This window comes from Zootoca vivipara, chromosome 8, assembly GCF_965207765.1.
Source record: "Zootoca vivipara chromosome 8, rZooViv2.hap1.1, whole genome shotgun sequence".
Taxonomy (NCBI): Eukaryota; Metazoa; Chordata; class Lepidosauria; order Squamata; family Lacertidae; genus Zootoca; species Zootoca vivipara.
In genome coordinates, this window is record NC_142591.1 from 74,773,221 (window position 1) to 74,793,723 (window position 20,503).

General features: G+C 47.7%; 1 protein-coding gene across 1 annotated transcript in view; it reads right to left on the bottom strand.

The window, feature by feature from the left end:
* Positions 1-11,524, bottom strand: part of FBXO32 (F-box protein 32) — a 33,814-nt gene extending 22,290 nt beyond the window's left edge. The window contains exon 1 of the mRNA XM_060277646.2: positions 11,201-11,524. Coding sequence (XP_060133629.2) covers positions 11,201-11,325 — 125 coding nt within the window. The 5' untranslated portion in view covers positions 11,326-11,524. The remainder of the gene's footprint in view (positions 1-11,200) is intronic.
* Positions 11,525-20,503: the final 8,979 nt, after the last annotated feature.

The window sequence follows — 20,503 nt, forward strand, 5'->3', positions numbered from 1 at the left end:
TTAAAACAACTTACAATCATAGAAATAAGGCGAGTCCTAATATAAACACATTGAGAGTAAAAAAGAGAGAAGAGGGTCTGGGTAAATTACTGGGTAAAGTACTGAAGATACTGGCTGAATCTGTTGGAAGAGCGCTTTCCACAAGACTGGGCCACAAAGCAGAAGGCTCAAATTTGTATTGTCATTAGGCAAGTCTCGCCAATCCAGAAGGACACCCAAAGATGCTCCTATAGATTATCTCAGAAACTTAGTTGGTAAATAAATGTTATTGGGGTAGAATGGGAAGAGGAGAAATGGCTTCTGGGCAGCTACTGCAATATACACCGGTTTTTAAGTTGGTACATTAGACCCTAAGGGACCAAATAGATTTCTATAGGAAATTAAGTCTGCTCCAAATCTGTTTCAGTCTGCTATGTGTGGGTACCAACCTTGTCCTACACATCTGGAAGAATTGTATTTAAATTCTATTTTTTATAAACAAGATGAACCGTAGAGCAAACTTCCTTGTACACACCCTTGCACGTTCAGGAAATGTACCAGGACAAGCTCCTGTGACACTTTTATAGACTGTCCTGATGAAAAATGGAATGAGGAGGCAATTACACCCATAATTAAGTGGCAGTTGCATAATGAACCTCGTGAGCTGGGTGCCCTTTCTTTCGCCTCCTCTTGGCTCACCTGATGTCATCGCTTCCTGCTTGTGTCATGAGATGTCCTGAGGCAGGGCCAGGTTGCAGGCACCTGTCTATTGTCAGACATATTTCGCAAGGCCTGCAAATAATACTGTGTTGGGAGAGGAGCTTCAGCAGGTCAGGGATGGCTAAGGAGAGCAATGTGGGAATATGAAAAGTTCTATACACCTCTCTGAATCTAGCCTAGCATGGCTGTCTTAAAACATCCTGCCAACCTGGAGTCGGGAACAAAAGCAAGGTTGTAGACAGGTGAGCCAAATGCAAAATGGAGGTTCACAGTACAAATCTACATCTGGGAGACTACAGATGAGGATTCCCAGCGATTGTTTCCCAGAGGGTAGTGGGGCAGGAAGATTTTGTTTGTTGCTGCTAAATGTTGAACAATTGGGAGTCTGAAATCTTTCCCAATCTGTGGCTGATCATCTATCGGGTGTGTGTGTGTGGTGGAATTATCGATCAGTAGATCTCAATCTAATGTCCTTTTCTTAGACCACCCCAGCCTTCGGAGTCCCCGTACATCAGGGGTCCCCAAACTTACCCGGCTTCGGGCCGGTGCCTGCAGCGCTGATCATGTGGTGGGCCAGAGTGCGTGCCCATGCGCATGTGCACTTCCAGGTTGGAAAAGCGCCAAAAATAACTTGTGTGCATGCGCACGGGCCTCCTCCGACCCAGAAGTGCACCAGAAATGACTCTTGCACATGCACACAAGCTATTTCTGGCATTTTTCCAACCCAGAAGTGGGCAGCCGCGCCGCGGCGGTAAGAGCGGGTGGCGGCAGCAGGTGGCGGGGTCGTCGCGGGCCACATAAATGAGCCTCGCGGGCCGCCCCCGGACCGTCATTCGGGGAACCCTGCCATAGATTAATGTTACAAGGGGGCAGAGAGTCACCCATAGTTTGCATCGCTTTTCCATTACACTTTATTACTTTATACTACAAAGCCAGTGAAGAATTGCTCTGCAATGGAAGCTAGGCTCAGCCGATAATGTGACAGAACTGAAGGTTTCAACACAGCCTCGACTACAGCATTGCTCCCAAGGATTTCAGCTGACCACCTGCAAAATGTGTGTCCGTGTATCTGTGTACACACACAGCACCCCCACAATGGCTTTTCTTTCCAACGGAGCGGAATAATTGCGTCAGGGTAACCACATTGCAGTTCTATCTACAATTTTACAGCTACATGCACAAGTTGTACTTATTTACACAGAGATCCGTTTCACTGCCCCATGCTTAATGCTTGGGTCGTAAACTATTCTAAAAACTTGTCTAAACGGAGAAGAGGGGGGCGGGCGGGAAGTACAACAAAATAATGCTCTGCTGCAGAAAGATATCACATTCCTTCTTGTATTTGTAACAAGATCCAGTTCAGAGTCATCTTTAGACAGCTGCCTCTATTGCAGAATCTCCTGGCCTGAGCTGGAGTTTTATATTAAACTAGTGGAATTCAGCCTGTTAAAATAAACGGGCGCTAGAACAGATTTTATTGATTTTTAGTGTGCAAAGCAGAGAGGCTGGGACCCAAGAGCAGCGCATGGGGTGGAGGGAAGGAAGTCAGGTGGGCCGCCGCTGCCTCCGGAGCTTCAGGGTTGCGAGGGGGGGTAACTTCGTTGCTCCAGCAGGCGGAGCAGAACCGGCCAAACGGTTAACTAAGGTCTGATGTTGCTGAGTCACAGAGCATAATTCATCAACCCAGATCTCTTTACCTGTTGAGACTTATCATATAAACATTAATACCTTCCAGAAGATAATCAAAGAACTGCTGAAATTCATCTGAAGCCCCACTATCATCGAGTAACTGGGTGGGTGGGACTGATGCTCCAGGGGCAAATGCCCCTTTGTCTGGGATCTGAGGGGTAGTTCCCCCACCTGCAGGAATGATGGGAACGGGTGTGCAGCCCCGCCGATGCGGCGGCCATGGGAGGGGCCAGCCGGCCCCCCCACGCGCCGCCGCCACAGAAAGATGCCGAATTGCAGCCTTCTTCTGGGCGCCCGCTGCCCAGCTGGGCTCAGCTGAGCGCCCCAACGAAGCGGTGGCTGTGGGAGGGGCCAGCCGCCGCCCCCACGCGCCGCCGCCACAGAAAGAGGTCGAATCGCGGCCTTTTCTTGGGTGCCCGCTGCCCAGCTGGGCTCAGCGGAGTGCCCCGACAAAGCGGAGTAAACGGTAGGCAGAGGTGGGGGGGAGAGAGCGCGCGTGTGCGTCCTGTCTCTCCGTCCAATCCCTGTGTCCCTGGCGTACATGCGCAGTAACCCAGGGACACACGGGACAACTTGGACTCAGGGACACTTGCACTTTATATAGATTTCATTCTTGACTGCCTCAAATACAAACAAATGCCCAAAGAAAACGACTTGCTCCTTTACTAACGTACAGCATAACAGAGATCAGTCACCGAATACTTAAGATCTTGCTTGTTTGTGCAACAACTGAATAATCTTAATTTCACATATGCGCTCACGGGGTCTGAAGTGTACAGCGACTGACCAGGAACAAGACCTCGGGGTCGTAGTAGTGAATCTATTGACCCTGTGTGTGGCAGCTGTGGAAAAGGCGAATGCTCTGCTAGGGATCATTAGGAAGGGAACTGTAAATGAAGCTACCAATTTCATAATGCCGTTATACAAATCTGTGGAGCAACTAGATTTTCGGCCACGCTCTTTTAGGCAGTGGTGTGCAACCTGTGGCTGTGCAGATTTTGTGGACTTCAACTCCCATCATCCTGGAGTACTGGCCATTCTGGCTGGGGCTGACCAGAGTTGGGGCCCAACAATATCGAGGTGGCCGCAGTGCAGAAGGCCACTTCTGCATTAAGCCTGTGAAGCTCTGAACTGCATGGGACAATGGTGAGAGGTACTGGCTTCTTTTGTTTAAAATAATATTTATTCAAATTGTTTAAAAAGCACAGAAATTACACGACTTAATACATAACGAGAAAAGGAAAAACAGGAAAAGCCCAGTTCTTCTAGTCCTTAAGGCTGAAGAAGAAGAAAAAAGGCATAAAATGTAAATCTCAGATGCCTGGTTGGAAAGGAGGGCTGGGCTGGATTTCTAGTGGTCAGGAAAAATAGAATCATAGAATCAGAAGGGACCCCAAGGGTCATCTAGTCCAACCCCCTGCAATGCAGGAATCTCAGCTAAAGCATCCATGAAAAAAGCCACCCAACTTTTGCTTAAATACCTCCAAGGAAGGAGAGTCCACAACCTCCTGAGGAAAACCGTACCTTGTCTTGTCCTGTGGAAGCAGACTAAATTATGCAAATTTGGCAATTCCATGTGATTCTGCTTAATTGCATAATTTATACAAGTTGCAGAATCTAGCCGTTCTTGTGAAATATATTCACAATACAGTTGTACCTTGGCTTTCGAATAGCTTGGTTCTCGAACGTTTTGGCTCCCGAACGCCGCAAACCCGGAAGTGACTATTCGGGTTTGCGAACGTTCTTTGGAACCCGGATGTCTGATGGTGCTTCCGCGACTTCCGATTGGCTGTAGGAGCTTCCTGCAGCCAATCAGAAGCCGCACTTTGGTTTTTGGACATTTTGGAAGTTGAATGGAATTCCGGACTTTATATACTTTGGGTGTACCTCAACTGTTCTGCTGGAAGGCAGAATCATGAATTTCATAGAATCATAGAGTTGGAAGAGACCACAAGGGCCATCCAGTCCAACCCCCTACTAAGCAGGAAACACCATCAAAGCATTCCTGACATATGCCTGTCAAGCCTCTGCTTAAAGACCTCAAAAGAAGGAGACTCCACCACACTCCTTGGCAGCAAATTCCACTGCCGAACAGCTCTTACTGTCAGGAAGTTCTTCCTAATGTTTAGGTGGAATCTTCTTTCTTGTAGTTTGAATCCATTGCTCCGTGTCCGCTTCTCTGGAGCAGCAGAAAACAACCTTTCTCCCTCCTCTATATAACATCCTTTTATATATTTGAACATGGCTATCATATCACCCCTTAACCTTCTCTTCTCCAAGCTTAACATACCCAGCTCCCTAAGCCGTTCCTCATAAGGCATTGTTTCCAGGCCTTTGACCATTTTGGTTGCCCTCTTCTGGACACGTTCCAGCTTGTCAGTATCCTTCTTGAACTGTGGTGCCCAGAACTGGACACAGTACTCCAGGTGAGGTCTGACCAGAGCAGAACACAGTGGTACTATTACTTCCCTTGATCTAGATGCTATACTCCTATTGATGCAGCCCAGAATTGCATTGCATTTATAGCAGAGATTCCTGACCCTTGGACACAACTAGATATGCACCTCCGTTCTTAGGTGCCAGAGTCCAATATATTTTCATGGTCTCTAATTCCACAAAAGTTTATGTCACAATGAACCCATTGGTCTTTCAAATCAAGACCTCTGCCGTTCTTGTAGTAACAGACTTAAAACGGCCTCCTTACTGGAAAGATCCTGATATGCAGATCACAGTACAGTGGTACCTTGGTTTAAGAACAGCTTAGTTTATGAACAACTTGGATTAAGAACACTGCAAACCCGGAAGCAGGTGTTTTGGTTTGTGAACTTTGCCTTGGAGGCAGAACATGTTTTGCTTCCTGTTGAGTGTGTTCCATTTGTAAATTGAGTCCCCCGCTGCTATGGGAAAGCACACCTTGATTTAAGAATGCTTTGGTTTAAGAACGGACATCTGGAATGGATTAAGTTCGCAAACCAAGATACCACTGCATAAAGTGTTTCGGGTTCAGGGGTTATTTCCAGCCCTTCGTTTAGGCAATTGCAGGAGGAGTCAAATCTGATCAAATACAGAACAGAAAATACCTAACGCCACAGGTGTGAGGAATGGATTCTGGCTAATCCAGAAAGGCACTGTTTTCAGACAGCTCCTCAGCAAATGCAGAAAGCAGAGGTATTTTTGGAAGTGTCCAGTAATATACTGTTCGGCTTGGCTTAAAAACTGCATGCTCTTGATCGTGCAAGCAATAGAGAACAATTGAAGATAACAGGTGCTATTTGAAACCTAAAGGAGCTACCGTTCTGCCGAGTTGTCCAAGGAACCCACATCCTACCCCCCCATCCCTTCTCATCTCTTTGGGTTTTCCCCAAAGCAAACATCACCCACTCCTTATCTTCAGTAGAAACTGTATCTCTGTTTACTGGGCTACGTTACTAGGACATAGAAATGTCACCGGATCAGATGATTCAACAGCGCTTTATTGCCCAACGTCATGTGATGTGACCTGGAACTTGTTAACAGTCCCAATCTTGAGATGCCAGGGGCAAAATTATGCTGCAGAGGTTACAGAGAAAGTTTCTACCGAGATTTCAATGCGCATGCAGGGAAGCAACGTGAATCACAGGAAGCAGACTGAGCAGCGTCTATCAATTACCCAGGATTGCTTACTTGGGGTTGTAGCAACTCTGGAGAGCTCTTTCCCAACAAATGTCACCCGATTCCCCGAGTTGGAGGTGCCAGGCATTGAAACTGTGGTTTTCTGCATGCAGTATGTGCTCTACCGACCCCGCAAGCTACAGTTCCTTGCCCTATATTTCCAAAGAGGCAATCCTGCCTCTCAGGGACGTAGCTAGGGGGTGGCGAGGAAGGCCCCCCCCCCCATAGGCGCGCAGGCAAGTGTGTGTGTGCAAAATCTGCTAAAAATATTTCCATAAATAAAAATATCAATTATTGCCTCCTAAGAAAAGGTTTTAAATAGAGGGTCTTTATATGATATGTGGAGGTCCTGTTTTCCCCAATTTTTTTCTGTGCCACATTCCATAGGGGGCGCAATCTTGACAGTTCTGCCAGGGGTCCAAGATCACCTAGCTGCCTGTTCCTACAGGAGGGTTAGAACCAGTGGCAACCTTCTGTCCTGCAGGCAGTGGTCTCTCCAAACAGCCAGCCATAATTCATCCCTCATCCCTAGCAATGTCTCCACAATGTACTCTTAACTTTGATATCAAGATTTAATACTTTGGCAGCTGCGCACCTAACTTCTCTTGTGCAAGAGCCCACATCTAGCCAGTTTTCTTTTTTTAAACTGTGAAAATGAGCACAGCCCCAAGGCAAGGCTTTTCCTTCCAGTCTATTTCATATGGATGAGCTACTGTTACACAGGGAGTCGGTGGAGCATCACACAAGGGCTCAAAGACTGGTGTGTCAAGGCACGCTTTGGCAGATGGCATATTTAAGCAGTGAGAGATGCCAAGCGAATGACAAAGAAATGATCAGGGCAGCGTTCCCATGTGCTATGTCATACTCTTGCCACTCACGTCTTATCCAAAAGTGGCTGCATTCAGTTTTGCCACTGCAGTTTCAAAAGCCAGGAATTAAAAACAAAACACAACAACACCTGGGTTCAGTTACTCAGCAGCAGTAGCGATATTTAGCAATGTGAACTTTTAGCAAAATGAGCAGCCTAGACAAAAAAAAAAAACTTGGGCTACAGCTTACTGACAGTGGAATTCTTAATTTGGTTGTGAAATCCTCTGCATGAAGCACAAGCAAATTGAAAGATGCTGAAACGAATAGTTGGTCCGACCAAATCTATCATGTAACTTGTTCACAGTTGCCACTAGTTTCGTGGGACAGACAGGAATGTAAACACCCTGCACTGTGACATTTCAGTATCAGTCCCTGCTGAAGACAGGATGCCGGAACTCGATGGCCCATTGCTTAACAATATTTCTTTTTCTTTTTTTCGTGCAGAAGCCTTTAACATGCAACGAATACAGGCCTCTGCTTAAGTGGCCAACATTCTGTTAGATGCCAAACAAAATAAACCAGAATGCCCTGCCATAGCCAAGGCTTTTGTTAACTAAACACAGTAAACCAAGAAAGCTCAGAGTTTAAAAATAGACTCAACCCATTTTGTTAAGTTCCACATCTCAACTACTGCATGCTCTGAAGCCACTTGAACTGTCAGTATTGATTTCTTGTAATTAAACAGATACCCGTCTGAGCAAACGTTTTGAAGCACGACTCTGCTAATGGGGACGCCGTGTTCCTGTTGCCACAAATTTATGTTTCAACTAAAGAACCACCCACTGAGGATTTTTGCAAAACTAACCCATACATTACTCAAACTGATGTTTTCCTGGAAGGCATAAACAGAACTTACAGGAAACAAGCCTTCCAAAATTATCAGGCAGGGGTCTCAATCTATATTGCTTAGTTACATCTGACATACTTCCTTCCCAGATAACGTAATGCTAATTTAAAAGTCCCACTAAATTCAGTGCTTGCATCTAGTTTTGCAACTCGGTTTCCAAAAAGCAGGTAAAAGCGAAATAAATTCAGCAAGCCTAACTAAGGCACCCAAGTGAGCAGCTTTGGCAGTGCAATTCTATACATTACTCAGAAGTAAACTCCGCTGTGTTCAGTGGGATCTACAGGCAGATTGGCATGCAAAGGATTGCAGCCCCATTAAATGGAAGGGGATTTGTGTCAGTTTAAATCCAAACATTGTGGCCTAACTAGGCTGCAGACTGGGCTGTATCTGTTTTCTCTTCATTCTCTTGCTTGCTCAGCGAACCCATCCAAGAAGCTCCAAAACCCCAATAACAAAAAATCTGGCTCTCATACAGAAGCCATCCATCTAAAATCCTGGTTTGCTGCACATTTTAGGCAGACACGGGGGAAATATCTGTGCGCCAAGCAAAATTCTCACTGTGAATGTAACATGCACATGCTTCCACGTCAAAGGAATCCTCACTGATGGGCTATGGGGGCTGGTGGGTGTTTTAATTCATGAATAAACTTCATACAAATCGTAGAATTGTAGAGTTGGAAGGGACCAAGAGGGTCATCTAGTCCAACCCCCTACATTGCAGGAATCTTCTGCCCAATGTGGGGCTCGAACCCAGGAACCTGAGGTTCCTGAGAGTCTAATGCTATACCAACTGAGCTATCCAGCATTCATGCTTAGCAGATAACCTGCTTCCTCAGTAACTGACATACTATCTGCTGCTGTTCCAACTCCTCTTTGGTGTGCCAATTTATTATTTAAGTTTCTCATTAAGTTCTAGGAGGAGTTGGTTTTTGAGGAAAACAATTTGCAGGATTGTTCGCTTCCCTGAACCAAAGCAACAACGTTTTGAGAATATTAGACTTTCAAGCACTTTTGCCCAGCTGTATGTTGTGACTGAGGGAACTTGGGTAGGGATGGAGGCAGAGCAACACAAATTGGGGAGCGGTGTTGCATCAGACCAGAGTCTCCAGGGACATGGAGAGACTTAGCAGCATCCTGGACAAAACCTGGGGGAGAAGACAAAGGTTGGATAGAGTATGAGAGGTGGGGAAATGGGTGGAGGTGGGACAGAACTGGTACTTATTTTAAAAAGGTACTTTATGGCTGAGTGTCTCTGAACATGCACAGAATTATTTTCCCAAAGGGAATGCTTGCTTGCCTGTTCAAGAAACAGTCTTTGCTGCTGTGCTTTGGAATCTGTTGTCGCACCATCTGCTGGTAGTGTTCCCATGAGATCCCTGTTGCAAAGCAGCCTGGAAACCTCCAGGTCAGCCCCAACTCCCATCAGCCCCAGCCAGCCTTCCCAATGGTGTGAGTTGTAGTCCAGCAACACCCAGAGACTAGCAGATTAGGGATGCCTGCTCTAGGTCATCTCAAACTTGGCCCCTCCAGGTGTTTTGGGACTACAACTCCCATCATCCCTAGCTAACAGGACCAGTGGTCGGGGATGATGGCAATTGTAGTCCCAAAACATCTGGAGGGCCGAATTTGGGGATGATGCATAAGGGCAAGCAGGTGGTGTCTGATGCCCACTGCGACTGATAAGAGTGGAGGGCAGGGAGACCAACATTAGGTGGCACCAGAGCCAATGAGTGGCAGATGTAGTTCACTAGTTCTTCTGTCCCCATCCTGCTTCCTGCCGAGTTCTGCAAGGACAACCTGAGACCGAGGAGGAGGAAACTGACAGGCAGTAGAACCCCCTGGGCTGGGTGTTCATAAGAAGGCAGGTAGACGATGGCTGGCAGAAGGCCATGGGGGAGAGAAGCCCAGGTTCTGGGGTGGCTGGTGAGCCTGCACAGCAGCTAGGAGAAACACACACACACACAATGACAGAGCCACAGCATGCAAACCAACTGCAGTCAACCACCTCCATCATCCTCTTATCAAGGGGCAGAATTCGAAACAGCAACAGAGGTCATATGCATGCATTTATGTTCACAGCACACCTGCTTTGCAGGCCACAAAGGTTGCGACATGCTGCCAAAGACACGACCAGAACAGGGGACATCTAAGATGGCTAACAACAAGAACTGTCCGTCAAGGGCTTATTGTCCAGCTTTGAGTCTGACATTCCCAATGATTAAATTCAAACTGGCCAAATAAAAATTCTGGGTGGGTGGCAACCTCATGGAAAGAATGGGAGAAGATGAGAGAAGAGCACCCAAACAGAACTGATGAAGGTTTATGCCAAGATCCTGCTTTTTAAAGAGCCGTTGTTGCTTTTGCCAGAACATGCTTCTAGGACAGGCACCCCCAAACTTCGGGCCTCCAGATGTTTTGGACTACAATTCCCATCTTCCCCGACCACTGGTCCTGTTAGCTAGGGATCATGGGAGTTGTAGGCCAAAACATCTGGAGGGCCGCAGTTCGGGGATGCCTGCTCTAGGACAACTGAAGATTTCTGGAGACATTTTTCTAGGGCTCAGGATTTCTGGAAACATCTGGTCCTACTGCTGACCACTTAATGTCAACTTGTTCTTGGGGACATATATTATATGAACAACCCTTACACACAGTTCCATCCAACTATACTCAGAGAAGCCCAATGAAGTTAATGGACCCAAGGTAGTAATGGCCATTATTTTTAATAGGTCTGCTCCGAGTAAGACCAACCTTAAGATACAGCCCTCCACTCTCTCCATATCGCGATAATAAAATGGTGGTTCTCTGATCCACATTCCCACAGATTTGCTTCCATTCTCCAACCAACCCCAAATATAATAGACGGGTGCGCAAGAAGGTCATTTCGCTTTAAAAAAAAATCTGGAGCAAATGCGCGAACGCATTTAACGGGCCGAGAATCACATCTGGAGAGCTGGAAGCGGCACGTTCCTGGTAGCGCCGCAGGAGGTGGGCGCTGCGCTCTCGCTCCTGCCTCCGCCTCCGGGTTCCTGGAGAGGGTTTAGCTCGCCAGATGATCCTCCTTCCCGCAATGACGCCACAACCCCAAGAACAACATAAACCGAGGCGTTGCAGCCTCGCACGGGCAGAGATGCACTCGGGGAAACAACGGCCTCGTTAAGAAAACAACCGCCATGTCTGCGCGTTCTTTGCAAAAAGCGAGCCTTGCCATTTTTATTTTTATTTTGCAAAGATGCGAACCGGTGTGTGTGTGATCCGCCATGTATCTCTGTGCCTGCTACCACTTGGCAGCCCCAACAAAAACAACAACAACAGCGGCAGCATTTGCTAACAACTATGTCCGGGGTTGGGGGGGGGACGACAGACCACCTGCAAATGGGGCAAACCTCTCCAAAGGCACACACAGCGCGCAAGGCACCCGGGCTCTCTCCGCGCTGGTCTCACCTGTTCCGCTCGCTGGCGAAGCTGCCGCTGCTGTTCTCCCTCTCGGCCAGAAACCTCGTCCAACCATCCGCCGTCTTCACCCAGTTCTGCCCCGGGGAGCGCCAGTCCTGGCCCAGAAAAGGCATCCTCGCCAGCCAAAGAAATCCAGCAACCAAAGTTGTCCTTGCGCTCCCTTTCGCCTTCTTCTTCCAAGCGAAGATACCTAGGAAGGGAAATGTCCCTAGCCAAAGGGCTACACAGAAATTATCGCTATTATTCTTCGCTCTCCCCCTCCTCTACTATGATCTCCTTCGCCCTTGCTCCACCACTCCTATCCTTTTCTCTGCCCTCGCTCCGGCCGCCTCCGTATTTATCTGCGGGCAGCAGGGGCTCTTTGTTGCCGGAAGAGCGGCTGCAGCTCCGCCTCTCGCCCGGGGAGGGAGGAGAGACACGTGGCTTTGTTTATTGCTGCGCTCTTTCCTCGGGAGGAGCGGCGGTTGTTGCTCAGGCTGCTCCTTGACTGTTGCGCAATCCCTGGAAATGGAAACTTGTGCCCTGGCATCGGGGTCCCCTCTCTCAGCTGCCCGGCTTCGGTTTATTTATAGGGTCCCCAAGCCAAATTATATAAAAAAAAACACAAACCCACAGAACAACAGCAAAGACCCCCAGCAGAAGTAAAGAGCAGGAATATGCATTAATTGCGCTTGTTGTGTCCGACCTTTTACTTCCAAGGAGGGCAAGGCAGGGGCTCTGTCGCTGCTCCTTTCTGGTCCCCCACAACAACCCTGTGAGGTGAGGTAGGGTAGGCCAGAGGCAGTGGCTGTCCCAAGGTCACCCAGTGAGCTTCATGGCTCAGTGGGGATTTGAACCCAGGGCTACCAGGTATCCAGTATGACACTCCGGCACAGGCTGAGTTGTTGGGTGCAGCTGTTACTAAACTGTAACTAAGGGGTGGGTAACCTGAGGCCTGGGAGCCGAATGCGGCCCTCAAAGCCTTTCTGTATGGCCCTTGTAAGTCTTCCCAGGCCACACCTGCTACTGACCTTGCTTTTCTCCCTCATGGTGTTTTTTGACTGTCTGGAGTGTGTCCTTCAAATCTGATAAATACCTCTTGCTTCTCTGGAAGGAGATTTGGGTGGGTGCATAGGAGGGAGAGCATGCAGAGCAGCAAATTTAAAATTTGCTTTTGTAGGATACAGTAATTTCTACATGTGCTCATAAACTCTTCTCTACCCTGCATTGTAGCAAGCAATAGCCAGGAACACACTCCAGGCAGGCAAAAGCCTGTTGTGGCTTCTGAGGCCACATTGAAAGACCCAGGGGGGCACCTTTTGCTCTCAATTTCCTGAGGTTCCCCATCCCTGGTGCTCCATGGAATTGTGGACTCCCTCCACCAACAGTAGCTTCCTGTACTCAAGAACAGTTGTATACACAGAATCATAGAATTTGTAAGGGACCGTGAGAGCCATCTAGTCCAACCCCCTGCAATTCAGGGATCTTCTGCCCAATATGGGGCTCGAATCCATAGCCCTGAGATTAAGAGTCTCATGCTCTACCTACTGAGCTACCAGCAGCACATCTATGAAAGTAGCTGTTGAGATTCCCCTACAGTGCACACACATGGAGGGACCGGAAAACTACCCCTAAGCATACTAAGAGAAAACCCTGCCTAGGAAATACAGGTGTCCTAATCATAGACTTCTAGATTTGGGACCATGAGGATCATCTAGTCCAGGCGTCCTTTGCCCAACATGGGGCTCGAACCCACAACCCTGAGTTTCATGCTCTGAGCATGAATTTTGCACTTAAGCACCTGCACATTAGCCACGTAAACTAAAAGGGCACATTAGCCCCTGCTCCTTTAATTTGTTTTCCATTGATTATTTACCAAGGATGGTATGAAACTGTTATACTCAGAGTAGAACTACTGAGCCTAATTTAGTCACGTTCATTCATTTTCACTGGGCCTGCTCTGAGTAAAACTGAGTTGAATGCCACCCTCCCTATATATATATCCCATGTTTTTCTATTCCACAAAGGGCTTGCTCAAAGCAACTTACAAATAAAAAGCAAACATAAAAACAGTTCTACACACAGGCCATGGGGTGTCTGCATGTCACATCAGGACACCCCCTCAACATGCGTGAGTGACATTGGCATGCCCCGGGTACCCCTCTGTTGCAGGGGCAAGGCAGCGCTCCAGCACACAGTCGTTCTAGAGTCTAGAACATCCCCCAGGATCCCCTGCTAGGCACAGGGAATATGCAGCAGACACTCAAATTCTTTGGCAGGCAACCAACGTGGAAAGAATTTCCTGAAGGTAAATAGTTTGTAAATCACTGCCTTAGGGCAAGTGATCGTGTAACAGCAGACCTCCTCCTCCTCCTCTCCCAACCCCCTTCACAGGGCTGCTGAGAAGGTTAGCTGAGGTAAGGTTAATCAGTCACATTGCACCCTGAAAAGCATTTAACAATAACACCACCATAACTTTTGAAATACCTAACAATGCAAGTGCTTCTCATGTTTATAATTTCCCTTTGTCCTTTCTGTTTCTTACGCTTTAGGTATGCAAGAAGGAACCCAGTCTGTATTTCTCAACACTTTCAAAGTTTTGGGTTCTCTCCCCAAGCAGCCACCAACCCAACCGCTTATATTTATTTCTGTCAATCAAGCGTCTTGCTTTTGTTTGAGCTAGCCGTCAAAATGAGAGCTTGGTCTTGTATGCGCTGTGCAGCAAAGCATAAATCAGCTACAATGTCCTCAAGTGCCTGCTCAGAGCATTCCTGGAACAAAGCTTTACTTGCCACAGAGTTGAACTATACGTTATAGGCATATGTGTGCAACAAAATCAAATCAGGCATTTGGAATCCCTTGGTGGAAAAGTGGCTGGACATAAGAACATAGGAAGAGGCCTGCTTAATCAGTTCAATGGTCCATCTAAGGCAGGCATCCCCAAACTGCGGCCCTCCAGATGTTTTGGCCTACAACTCCCATGATCCCTAGCTAACAGGACCAGTATTCAGAGATGATGGGAATTGTAGTCCAAAACATCTGGAGGGCCGAAGTTTGGGGATGCCTGATCTAAGATAATGGTGAAGAACCCCTGGACAATTAAGTCCAGTCAAAGGCAACTATGGGCAGTGGCGGAGCTTCATGCTCCAGCACCGGGGGCGGGGCTGGCGCCTGTTCTGGGGGCGGGGCGCACCTCCCGGAGGGGCGGGCCGCACATTCCAGGGCAGTGGCGCACCTCCTGGGGGCATGGCGTGCCTCCCGGAGGCGCATGGCACATGTTCCGGGGGTGGGGTGCACCTCCCGGACGGCCTTGGCTCCCGGAGGGGCGTGACACACATTCCGGGGGCGGGGTGCGAGTTTTGGGGCGGGTGCCCGTGGCGGCGCCCCTTGGAGCCCGCCGCTCGGGGCGGCCCGCCCCCACCGCCCCTATCTTCCTACGCCCCTGACTATGGGGTTGCGGCGCTCATCTCGCTTTCAGGCCGAGGGAGCCGGTGTTTGTCCACAGACAGCTTTCTGGGTCATGTGGACAGCACGACTAAACTGTGACGAGTGCAAGAGTGCACGAAAACACCATTTACCTTCCTGCTGCAGTGGCACCTATTTATCTACTTGCACTGGCATGCTTTCGAACTGCTACGGTAGGTTGGCACAAGCTGGAACAGAGCAACGGGAGCTCACCCCGTCTCATGGATTCAAACCGCCGACCTTCCAATCAGCAAGCCCAAGAGGCTCAGTGGTTTAGACCACAGCGCCACCCACTCCTCTGAAAGGCATCTACTCTCATGGTGGCCAATCAATATGCCCATGGGAAGCTTGCAAGCAGGAACTGGGCACAACACCACTCTCTCCAGCTGTGATTCTCAGTGACTGGCATTCAGAGGCCGCTGCCTTGGACAGGGTTAGTAGCCATGGGTAGCCTTCCATAAATTTGTCTAATCCTCTCTTCAAGCCATCCAAGTTGGTGGCCATCACTGCCTCCTGTGGGAGCTCGTTCCATAATTTAGTTATGCCTTGCCCTGTCTGTCCTGAATTTTCCAACATTCAGCTTCATCAGATGTCCTCAAGTTCCAGTATTATGAGACAGGGAGAAAAACTTTCCTCTTTCCACTTTCTCCAACCCATGCAATTTTATTCTATATCGTGACTCCTCTTGCTCACCCATCCTCTAAATGAAAAAGCCCCAAATGTATTTCTCATAGGGAAGTTACTCTATTTCAGCTGTTTTCAACCTTCAACCTTTTTGAGTCCATTGCTCCCTTGACCAAGCACATTCTTTCTGTGGCTCTCCTGTTCTGCCCTGCCCCCTTTTTGGGTGGGCTCAAGAAAGGAAGGCTGCCAGGGAGAGAGAGAGAGAGAGAGAGAGAGAGAGAGAGAGAGAGAGAGAGAGAGAGAGAGAGAGAGAGAGAGAGAGAGAGAGATATATGCAGGAAGATATTGGACTGCATGTGGTCTAAACCAGCGGACGAGAAGGGCGATTTGCATTGTCACGTGCCTGGCGGAAAGCAATATTTCTCCTCCTCTTTCCCAAAGCTCAGTGCAAACGAGCCTGGCGGCCGCCAATGAACAACGCTGACCCGCCGGAAAGCAATATTTGGCAAGTGTTTCTTACAGTCATAATTATAATATAGGGCGGCACAGAGTTAACTTTTTTAACTTTTTTAATGGTGGTGTGCCTCGTGATTTTTTTCACGGAACAAGTGTGCCGTGGCCCAAAAAAGGTTGAGAAACACTGGTCTTAGCCACAGAGCCTAGGGCTTCCCGATCAGAAGGTCAGCAGTTTGAATCCCTGCGACAGGGTGAGCTCCCGTTGCTCAGTCACTGCTCCTGCCCACCTAGCAGTTCGAAAGCACGTCAAAGTGCAAGTAGATAAATAGGTACCGCTCCGGTGGGAAGGTAAATGGTGTTTCCATGCGCTGCTCTGGTTTCACCAGAAGTGGCTTAGTCATGCTGGCCACATGACCTGGAAGCTGTCTGCGGACAAACACCGGCTCCCTCGGCCTATAGAGGGAGATGAGCGTGCAACCCCAGAGTTGTCCGCGACTGGACCTAACGGTCAGGGGTACCTTTACCTTTAACAACAACACGCCCACGCCCACATGGCTTTCAGCTGCATTTTGTCTCCTCCCAAACCTGCCTTTCCCCTAGAAGAAGCAGGTGCTGGGCTATTGCAACCTGAATTTAGGTTCAGGTTCATTTAGGGTCAAACCTGTGGGTGGGTTTGGGAAGATTGCCTACATGAGAATCCAAGCAAATGTAATTTTGATTCTGTGATTAGCAGCCACACCTGCTTTTTAAAAGTCAACACTAGAGACATAGTAGATGGGGGAGGGATGGTTAACCCTTCCTTCTCCAGCCATGAGCCCAGCACAAATGTGCCTCCTGCTTATTAGCAAAGAGAGACCAATGGGAGCTTTCCCCCTTAAGCTTAACTGCAATGTGAGGGACAGGATCCCAGGTGAGGAGGGAAGGGGTTACAGCCTCCCACATGCAGAGGTCCTGATGAGAGGAGGAGGGGGGGAAAACCTATTATTAAACGGTTCCTTTATAACCCCGAGCATGGTTGCCAATCATGCAATTAAAATACTAATCATGCAATTAAAGAATCCCAAGAACAAAAGGCAAAACACAGTTTGGTAAGCCTGAAGTTGGCTGTGCATGGTGTTGGTTGGCCTTATAGGAACGTAAGGCTCTTCTGCAGCAGACCACAGACATCTCATGCCCAGCTGTCTATTCTCATGGTGGCCAATCAGGTGACTATGGGAAGCTCTACCGGCCATTACCAGCAACAGTGGCATTCTGCCTTCAACAACAGAGGCAAGACATAGCCATTGTGGGTATAGCCATTGACAGTGGCATAGCGTGCGGAGCAGCACAGGGCGGTTGGCTTGGGTGAAAAATTGTTAGTGGAGCAAAATTTCAACACCTGGTGCTGCCTCAATATAACTGCATGCTTCTGTTGCTGAGCTCTGTGGAAAATGACTTCTCCGTGTGAAACAGGAAGTGACCTCTCCAGACAATGGAATGACTCTTCTTATTTCTGTGGTTGCAATCTCCTGGGTGATGCAGATGTCATTAGGCAGTTGAATGCACATACGTACTCTGTCGGTTTCCTTTATTCTGTGCAGCCCCGGCTGCTTGCAACCCACACTACGCCACTGGCCACTGATACTCTTTATCCTTCATGAAACCTCCCTCTTTCAATTGCGAGAATAATCTTCTTCTTCTTCTTCTTCTTCTTCTTCTTCTTCTTCTTCTTCTTCTTCTTCTTCTTCTTCTTCTTCTTCTTTTAAAAAAGTCCCATGGTTACTCTTTTAAAAACAGCAAGGCAGCAAAGAAACAAGTATGTGCATGAATGTTTATATGGCACCTTTTTAAAATAAAAAAAATGAAGAGCAGGCAGCTTACATGAAGCGTAGGACTTTCATTTTCCGATATTCTAGTGTGTGTGTTTTGGAATCACAATGTTCATGTTGTCAGCTGCCTTGGGTGCTTAACTGAGGAAAAGCAAGATATAAAATGAACAGAACAAGGCTGATTCCCAGGCATGGATTTGCTGTTACTTATCTCCATCATTTTTAGTTGCAATTCTGGGCCCAGCCCACAGTTAGAGGACCTGCTGTGAGATATCTGCAATTCTTGTTGTCGTCTTTGCCTTCCGTGTCTCTCCTGAGGATGCTGGTTTTACACAAGTGGTCCAAATACACAAGCCCTCCCTTTGCTACTAATGGAGGAAGAGGAGGGAAGGTGGCCCGAGTTTGCTTATATAAGAGTGCTTGAGAGATAAACACCCCCACAGAAGTCTAGCTGCCCTAATCCCAGTCACACTGTCACCTCTTCTCCTGGGGGGTGATGGATCTGCTGACTTGCAGAGTTACAACAACAGCTGGCATTTGATGCACAAGGTGATATGTGCTCTTTCAAAACAACGTCTCGAAAGCCAAGTGCTCAAGTTTTATCTCTCCCTCGGGGTGGGGGTGGGGAATGGCCTGGTGGGCACCAGCACCAAGTAACTGAGAATGGGAGAGCAACATCTTGCAGTTGACTAGAATGGACTGTTTAAGTTCTTCAGGCCTATTGGAATAGACTGGGAACAGATTTATGACTTTTTAGAGAGTTGTAGATAGTTTGAAAGAGTGATCATTGCTTTTGTTGTGTTGTGTTCAGACCTCTGAAGGCAACCCTCTATCAGGAAGTTCTTAATGTCTGGTGTTTTATTACCGTATTGACCTGAATATAAGCCGCATTCCCCCCCCCCCATTCTGACTGTGAAAAGTTAAAGTGCGGCTTAAATTCACGACCTTACAAAAATTGGCTTTTTTATGAAATCGCTGCTGAAACAGACATATGGTAAAACAGAATGGGTGTGAGTGCCTGCGGAATTTTAAGGGAGCGACTTATATTTGGGTGTGGCTCATATTCGGGCCAATACAGTATGTTTTTATAGGTGTTGGAAGCTGCCCAGAGTGGCTGGGGCAACCCTGCCAGATGGGTGGGGTAATAATAATAATAATAATAATAATAATAATAAATAATAATAATAATAATAATAATATGTTCAAATTATGTTCAGATTTCTGTAGTGTTTCAAATACTGTTTTGACCAGAAAAACTGTGTATACTTGATGGGAAACAAACTACTTTCAGGACTTTTTAAAAATGGCATTCTTTGTAGAACATCCCAAAGGCACAGTAAACGAGGCTGATTTGCAACTCGCAGCTGCTGTGATCATTGTAGCAAGGGCAGCCAGAGGAAGAAATGGGAAATCGGATCAAACAGTCGACACTTTGCAGTGGTACGGAAATGTACGGGATATAGTATTATTGACAAACATATTACGAAAGAGGGTTTGAGGAATCAATTTCATTAATATGGAGGAGACCTACATCAGACTAAAGCAAAATACTGTATGCAGCTAATCTGGAATGGGACAGGAACAACAGATGTGTCAGCATCAAGAGGCAAGGTTAGAAGTGCATTTGTGCTTCCAGAAAACATAGAATCATAGAACTGTAGAGCATCCATGACAGATGGCCATCCAACCTCTGCTTAAAAACCTCCAAGGAAAGAGTCTATGCAAGGGAGAAGCTCTGAACTGGCCTGTAGTAGGCCAGTGTGGTTGTAGTGGTTAAGCCCCTTTTAGTCTCTCTTTTGTAAAGCAAAGTGAGGAATCTTCCCTGAGGATTCTATAAGGCTTCTTTCGCCATCTGCTCCTCTCTCTGGAACAGGGTGGCCAAACTTTTCATACCGAGTGGGCCACAAGAATACTTTGATGCAGAAGCCACGAACCACACACCACCTTGTCACACGGAGGGGTGGAGAGGGGGAAGGCCAAAATTTGACGCCTCTTAAGCTCTCATGCGTTGGGCTTTGGGAAGGATGTGTGAGGCTCTGGCCAGGCCCTAGAGCCAGTGTGGTGTAGTGGTTAAGAGCGGTAGACTTGTAATCTGGGGAACCGGGTTCACGTCCCCGCTCCTCCACATGCAGCTGCTGGGTGACCTTGGGCTAGTCACACTTCTCTGAAGTCTCTCAGCCCCACTCACCTCACAGAGTGTCTGTTGTGGGGGAGGAGGGGAAAGGAGATTGATAGTCGCTTTGAGACTCCTTCGGGTAGTGATAAAGCGGGATATCAAATCCAAACTCTTCTCTTCTTCTATAGTATACTTGCAAATTTACCAGTCCTCTGGAATCATCATCATGAGATGTTATTATAGATACCACAGCCGTCATTCGATGAACTACCTGCCATGTAAACACACACATATGTAGAGAGTTGGGCCATGTTAAGGAGGCACATGACAGGCCTGATTTCTGCAACCCACTCATTCTCTCCCATTCTCTGATTCACGAAGTAGTGGCTTGTGGCAACACAGGTTAGGCAGACCAATTTCATTCAGAAGGTAACCCTAACCCTGCTATATATAAACACGGCAGGCATGTGTTTGGATCATGCTATTGCCCACACCTGTTAGCTGCTGAGTCACTGCCTCGCTTGCCACCTCCTCTGCCATGTGGTTAGTTGACACATAAACCACTTGGTTCTTTCCAAAAGGTTGCTGACTAAATCCTCATCAAAGCTATTCCCCTGCAGTCAAAATAGCACCCGTAGGTACAAACCGTGGGAAAGACAGGAAACCTTGAAATATCTGCACCCGAAACAATCTAAGGTTGAAATAGAGACAGCAGAGTCTGTGTCAGTTTTGGTTTCTCTCTGCTTCATTGTTTAGGGAAGTTTTAATGTTTGATGTTTTAACGTGTTTTTAGTATGCTGTTGGGAGCAGCCCGGAGTAGTTGGGGCAACCCAGTCAGATGAA